The 7,893-nt window shown below is 42.0% G+C and overlaps 1 protein-coding gene across 1 annotated transcript; it reads left to right on the plus strand.

Moving 5' to 3' along the window:
* The first annotated feature begins 5,292 nt into the window (after positions 1 to 5,292).
* Positions 5,293 to 7,029, plus strand: LOC108167072 (uncharacterized). The gene has a single exon (XM_017309903.1). It carries the CDS (start codon positions 5,293 to 5,295, stop codon positions 7,027 to 7,029), a length of 1,737 nt encoding a protein of 578 aa, XP_017165392.1.
* Positions 7,030 to 7,893: the final 864 nt, after the last annotated feature.

Here is a 7,893-nt window from a genome sequence, read left to right on the forward strand (position 1 = left end):
CAACGCTCAACTATGAACACTGTCCAAGGCGCAAGAAGTAGCCAAGCATTAGGAGCACCGTGACTGTTTTCATCCTCCCTCCCGCTGCAATGTCTGCCACCATGACAGGTGACGAAAACAAAGAGGAATGAGCATGCTCTGCGTTCTTACGTTCTTGTTTTATTTATTCGCCAATTATATATATGAAATAAAATAACTGCAGTGTGTACGCACGCAGTGAGGCTTCAGTCTTAGTAAAGATCCGTCCAGAAGAATCGGATTGTTCCTGAATGTCATCACTATATTGCAGACTTTGGTCACAGGGTTGTCCCATATGCAACACCTCAGTCAACACCTCCACACAATAATTCAGCGCATGAGTGACAACTTTTTTTCATCGCAGATGCAACTGCGATGAAAAAAAAAAGCTTAGCTAGAAAAAAAAAAAAGCTTAGCTAGCATCCCGTCCACAGAGCTTACCTTCCAAGTGACGCTAAAAGTTGGACAAAGTCCCCACAGTCTGTGAAAGCGAAGCGCTGCAGATTTTACATGTCGCCATATCAATTGATTTATGCAGCGCTATTATATTACTGACGATTAGACAGACACCTTCTCCCGCTCAGAGGAAACCACTGCGCATGTCTGGAGCTCCGCGTGCGAGTGAAGGTGGAGGCGATGGGTGACAACAGACACATAAGTCATGTTATTACTTGGATTTTACGGCGCCATCTTAAGTCCCTGAACTTCACATTTTAACGGACAAAAAGCGCAACGGACTTGGATGTAACGAGTAACGCGACAGTTTTGTAGAAATGTAGTGAAGTAGAAAGTACAGATACTTATTGTAAAATGTAGTGGCGTAAAGGTAGAAACTATCCATTATTAAATCTACTTAAGTAAAGTACAGATACACAAAAATTGTACTTAAGTACAGTAACGAACTTCGTTACTTCCCACCACTGCTCCAGCCAATGTGTAGGACTTCTCTGCATGTAGTGACTCCAGTATAAATTCACTCTTTGGGAAACTCCCCCAAATTCTTGAACAGATTTTTGTTGATAATCTTGTTGTTTGTGCACACTTTTGAAAGAAGTATAAGTTAAACTGGTCAGGCTGTTCAGGGATAACCAAGAACCACAGAGGCTGAAGGTTGCTTTAAATTTGCAGAGGTTTTGTGTTCTATATTGAACAACAGGAGCCTGTATCTGTAAAATTAAAATATCAAAACAAAATAACAAATCGAGTTTACTAATGCCTCAACATGTTTCATCTGACTGTGGGGAATATTAACATTTAAATCTAATGGAGAATCTGTGAAGGGACTTAATGATTAGGGTGATGACACGGAGTCTTTACAATCTAAGAAAACCTGGAGCTTATTAGAAAATATACATTAATGTAAAACTGGTTGGAACATGTAAAAAAAAACTGGTCATTAATCACAAGACTGACTCGATTATGAGCTTAATAAAGATTTTCCCATCATCATTGATAAAGATTACTGACAGATTCATGTCTCATATCAGTAACAAACTTTGCAGTTAAAGAAATCAAAATGTCCCTGAGGTAAGAATCATTTTGGGCTTAAGTATAGTTTTTGCATTGTGTCATTTTTGTGATGCATTGAAGTTATTTCAGAAAGTTGTGCAGCTCTGGTTCCAATGCATTTAAAGCAAGCACTCTGCCTTATGTGTAAATATGGAAGAATGTGCTTTCATTCTACTTTCTTCCCGTCTACGCTTGCATTCATGCTTGTCACTGTGAATTTGAGCTTCATGTATGGTTTACACACGCTTGCATGTCACATAATGTGTTCTCTGAACATGTGTGTGGGAGTATGAGAATGTGCTGTTAACAAGCAGAGCACGAGCTGACAGAGAACATTATTCAAATCATGCTTTCTTTGTCTGACTGTTAAAAACTGACATTCAGCTGCAACATGAGCCACTGCTGTGAGAAGTGACACACAAACCCCGATTCAGAATCCTGCATGAAGGATTTGGACCTCTGTTTTCTGACTCCGAGAAGCTTTTGCGGGATTTGACTTTGGACTCTTCCGCAGTTTTGTTTTTGTCCTTCCTTTTCAAATATTTTCTTTGGGGTATTGCCAGATTCGAGAGACAGACAATGAAAATATTTTTACTTGGAGCTTCCTGTTGAGAAATGGCCTTCCTCTGTGTAGTCTCTTGCCTCTTCTGGGAGTGCGCGCAAGGACTGTTTGTTGAGCATCTTTACCAACTCTGCGGCGCCCCGTCCTTCTGTTTTCACTCAATAGAGCCGCAAGGACAAATTGATCTGGACTGAAGAAAATGTTAAGCTGTATTTCATATCAGCTCCCAGGGGATTATTTGGTGTCTGTGTGATGCCTCCTCACTGCAGGGTCGCTTATTAGATAACCGTTGTTATGATGTGAAAAACTCAACAGCAGTGTATATATTTCTTTGCATTTCTTTCTCAGCTAAAATAAGTTCGATGCAGTTTCATCCATTCAGATACGATTTTGCCACCTGCTCCTCCATGTCTGAGCCCATGCTTTACAAGTGATGCCAAAATGGACGGACGGGCAGATGGATAGATGGATTGAGGCTTTGTCTGCAGTAATGCGGGTACAACTCAGGTCCATTGTGTCGGGGAAAAAAAAAGCTTCAGCCGAAAGACAAAGCTCTCAATTTACTGCTCTGTCTATGTTCCATCCCACAGTTACATTATAGTTATGTGATATGGATCATGATTGAAATGGGCTTTCTCTGGACAGCGTCTGGGCTAAGCCTTAGAGATAATGGTTGGAGGGAGCGTACGCTGTCCGTCAATCACCCCCATTCCTCCACATCGAATGCAGTCAGCTGAGAAAGTTCAAGAAACTCCTTTATGGTTCGTAGATCGCGACTGGCTGTAGCTGCCTTAGGAAAGTATTGACCTGCATGGTGTGTTTCTTCATCTTCATAATGATGTTTGCTCAGTCATGACCTGGAATCCACCAGAATGAGTGAGTGGATCCTTGTGTTGATGTTCTGAGGGATATTTGCTTTAGTTTGCTGTTGGACGATCGCTGGACAGATTGAGGTGAAGAATGTTGATGGATGATGATAAATGAAATGCAGCTGAAGCTGAACTTGGACAGAAGACACTGAAACAGTCAAGACGTTTGGCAACAGCGTCCCCTGATAAAAACATGAACCAGTGAATGAGCTGAATGAATGATTCAACCATTCATGGCGAAGTGTTTTTGTTTTTTTGCATTATATAATTTTCCAATTCATGCACAGACAACATGGTTTTCTTTGAGGCTGATGCATAAACGATGTGACAAGACCACACATGACCAGCGGACTTCTGTTCAATACCCGTGAAGAATGTTATCTGTTCTTATCTGTTCATAACTGCAATGCAAAGCTGAGGCACTCGGTCAAGGTTGAAGGAACTCCCCCTCGTCCTGCACACAAAGGGGAACAAGCCAAAACAAAAGATCCTGGTTATAAACAGACTGGATGGGGCTGAGTAAGAAACGCTTTTCTGTTTGCCTGTATCCTTTTGAATGAAAAGAACCATGGAAGAGGAAAGAGGCCATGGATTTTCATCTCTGCTCAAGCATGAGGATAAACGACTGATTTTTATTAGAAATATGGAGAAAACTTCAAATGAACAAGGTTTTTTAACTTGATAAAGAGAACATAATGTACCCATGCCTTTATTCAGTTTTTTATTGGTGATACTTGTGGAAAAGTCCCCAAGGGTTATAAAATGTTTTCTTTTCTCAACTTCTTACTACTTGGCTGTTCAGCCAACGTGTCGTAGTGTGCTGTACAGATTTTCAACTAGTCACTCCTCTTCTCCAGACGAACCACAGAGCTGAATGAGACGCTGCTGCCTTCACTTTTCACTCAGTCTCCCAGGTCTTCTCAAGTCCCTGCAGGTTTTAAGTTGTAGTTTATACCTGTTTATTATGCTAAATACAGAAATAAAAACAGAATTTAAAAAAGAATAATGTCATCAGTTTAGAAAAAAATATAACATTTTGCAGTAACGTGCAGCAAATGTTGTTAAACTTTGTTTTCAGTGTGGATTAAGTGGAATAACAGAAGCAAACACACCAGACTTTACAAAACGACACAGTGCTTGGACTGTAGCATGATAAAATTCACATATGACATTTAGGTCTTGTGTTACAAATGATGCATTATTAAAATTTGTATTAATTTTTTTTTATTTTCAGGTTAGTTTGTCAGCAAGTCAATGTTCTTTTTAGGCCATCTAATGAGCCATCATTTTATGCAGGTGCACTAAACCAGTGTGAGAACTAAAACATGCAAGATGCCGGCCCTCGAGGACCGACTTTGTCCACCACTGAGCTAAGCTATGCATAAAAGAGGGCGTTCCCTGTTGTGTAATTTCTTCAACCTTAGGTGTGGATGTGTGTGCGTGTGCATGAGCATGTGCTGTGTGTGCATGTGTGTATATATGCAAGTAACTAAAAGAGATAGAGATACTACTACCAAACCCATGGGTTTGGTAGTAGTAAACTGAAAGTACAGGAAACTTTCAGTTTGCTCAGCAGGCAGAACCTGTTTATCACTAAAACTGTGACTCATTGGCTAAACAACCAACCACTGCTCAGCAACACTTCGCTAAGGTGAACTTTGTTCAGGTGTTAAACTATGAGGAAGCAAAACATTCTTGCCTTTCCTCAGAACTGATCAGTCTTAGTAACACTCTTAAGAGTTGCTGGATCCTGGAGACATAGTGAAGAAGACCACATGATGGGAGATGATAAAAGTCACTAGATCAAAACTAGATCAAACGGAGGTTTGATCTAGTTGACCTCAGAGGAAGATGATGATGATTGTGTTTGGTATCCTCCTGCACATGTCCCTGCAGGTCTTAGCTGTGGAGACGTATGAAGGACAGTCCGTTCTGCTGTTCTGTGAGTTTGAAATTTTTGAACTGGACCAACCCACAGTGAAGTGGAGCCGCTCCGACCTGAGTCCTCCAATTGTTCACCAGCGTCAGGAGGAAGGAGATCAACTGATGGATCAGAACCAGCTTTACATAGGCAGAACCTCAATGAAAGCTGACGCTCTGGAGACTGGAGACCTTAGCCTGAAACTGACCAACTTGCAGACGTCTGACACTGGAACCTACAGCTGCACCGTCAGGAACGTCAGGGGAGAACTGAGAGTTAGAGATGAAGAACTGCTGGTAAAGGAATTGTTTCCATCCTGGGCTAAAGCTCTCTTGTTTTTTTTTGTGCTGGTTCTGACTGTTGCTGCAGGTATATTATGTTATTTTCGTCATCGTTTGAGACCAAAACAAAAAATGGAGATGGAGAAGGAGAAGATGGTGGAGGTGCTTTCAGGGGAGGAGTGTGTCCTCCTTCCCTGCAAAATGATGGGCCTCCTGCCTAAAGACGTTAAGGTGGAATGGGTGGATGCAGGCAACAGGAAGGTCCATGTGTATCAGAACGGTTCTGATAAGCCTGAAGAACAGAACCAGCTCTACAGAAACAGGACTAAGCTGAAGAGAGACCTGTGGAAGACTGGAGACTTCAGTCTGTCTCTGAGACATCCTACATATAGAGACAATAACGTCTACACCTGCAGTGTCCACAGCTGGTTAAGAAACATCCAAATGATGAAACAAGTTCAGCTAGAGGTCAAAACCCAACAGGTGGTGGTGGATTCAGGGGTGGAGTCTGTCCTTCTACCCTGTAGAACTAAAGTGCATCTGCCTGGAAACGGTAAAGTGGAGTGGAGGGATGGAGACAATGATGTGGTCCATGTGTACCAGAAAGGGTCTGATCAGCATGGAGAACAGGGCCAGTACTACAGAAACAGAACCAAGATGAATGAAGACCCACTGAACACTGGAAATCTCAGTCTGACTCTGAGATATCCTGAAGTTAGTGATGGTTATACTTGCAGGGTCTACAGCAGTGATGGAGAAATCCTGATAGAGAAACAAATTCAGCTGGAGGTCAAAGATCATGAGGTGGAGGTGGAGGATGGGGCGGAGTCTGTCCTGCTGCCATTCAAAGAAACACTTGAGCTGCTGGCAGGAGATAAAGTGGAGTGGAGGCGCTATGACCTTGAACCACCAATAAAGGTCCATGTGTATCTGAATGGTTCTGATCAGCCTGGAGAACTGAGCCGGCTCTACAGAAACAGAACCAAGATGGATGCAGACCCGCTGAAGACTGGAGACCTTAGTCTGACTCTGAGACGTCCCACAAAGAGAGACAGTGGAGATTATCAATGTGTAGTCCTGAGAGAGGAAAAACTACTGAGAGTAAAATATTTCTCTCTGAAGATCAAAGTCCAACAGGTGAAGGTGGAATCAGAGATGGAGTCTGTCCTGCTGCCATGGAAAGCCAAAGTTCATCTGCCTGAAGATGCTACAGTGGAGTGGAAGGACAGATATGATAACATCGTTCATGTGTATGAGAATGGCTCTGATCAGCCTACAGAACAGAAACCGGCCTACAGAAACAGAACCAAGATGGATGAAGACCCACTGAAGACTGGAGATCTCAGTCTGACTCTGAGACGTCCTAAAGACGACGGAACATACATCTGCAGAGTCTACAGCAGAGATGGAGAAATCCTGATGGAGAAACAAGTTGAACTCCGATTTAGATGCCAACAGGTGGAGGTGGAGGAGGGGGCAGAGTCTGTCCTGCTGCCATTCGAAGAAACACTTGAGCTGCTGGCAGGAGATAAAGTGGAGTGGAGGCGCTATGAACCTGAACCGGTGATAAATGTCTATGTGTATCAGAATGGTTCTGTTCAGACTGGAGACCAGGACCAGTGCTACAGAACCAGAACCAAGATGGGTGAAGACCTGCTGAAGTCTGGAGACCTCAGTCTGACTCTGAGACATCCCACAATGAGAGACAGTGGAAAGTATGGATGTAAAGTCTGGAGAGAGGGAAAGGTCCTGAGAAAAAAATGGTTCCATCTGAAGGTCAAAGCAGGGACATTCCAGGTCCAACCAGAGGACATCAGGACCAGCAGCTCAGTTGAATCGACTCCTCTGATGGCCAATCAATCAGTTTGATCAGTTAATTGATACATCACTGATTATGGATCCAGAAAGAAACCAGATCTAGTCCTAGTTTTTATCAAAGTCAGGATGTTTCTACTGAGCTGAGGCTGTTATTAATGTGTTAATATTAATATTAGAGTTCTGCCACTGAGTTCTTGTAACCAGGAAAATATCCTGTTCTCACCATCAAGGATTACATGAATAGTTTCTCTGTTAAGGTGTCTAATATACCCAAATTTTAAGTTTTTTTTAAAACCCGTTTTGCATCATAATTTAAAAAGGTAGAATTTACTTTTACCTTTAGCAGCACGGCAGGTTGATCTTAATGTCAGTGTTTCCATATTTAGACCAGATACATTATTTTTTTTTTAAATCTGGCAGCATTCTAGTTTTATCTACTTTGTTTTTAATGTGATTTTTATGTTGAATGTTGAATTTTGTTTCAACATATAACACATTAGCATTTAGACAGGCACGTGCAGAGGGGGGAGCTGGGGGTGCTTGAGCACCTGCCCCTTTTGCACCTTGCCCCCAAGTACCCTTTTGGTCAAATATTTATTTTTTTTGGTATTATATTATTTCCTAAGTCCTCTTCTGACACATAATAACATGTACTAAAATTCTTCGTTTTTTTTTTTTTTTTGTACAACATAATAAGCCGGTCACGTTGTACTTTGACCTTTTACTCGTGACACATGATGCAGTTGCTCCTCGCACAGTGAGATAAGGAGGTTAACTGCAGAGCTCAACGGAGCAAACGTTCCAGATTACAGAACAGTTTTTGGTGTGTCATGAGTGAAGGGGAAAAAACTCAATCCAGACTTTAAGTAAGTTTAGGGTCTGGTTCAAAGTGTATGCAGTTAAATTTTTTCCCCA

This window comes from Poecilia reticulata, linkage group LG17, assembly GCF_000633615.1.
Source record: "Poecilia reticulata strain Guanapo linkage group LG17, Guppy_female_1.0+MT, whole genome shotgun sequence".
Taxonomy (NCBI): Eukaryota; Metazoa; Chordata; class Actinopteri; order Cyprinodontiformes; family Poeciliidae; genus Poecilia; species Poecilia reticulata.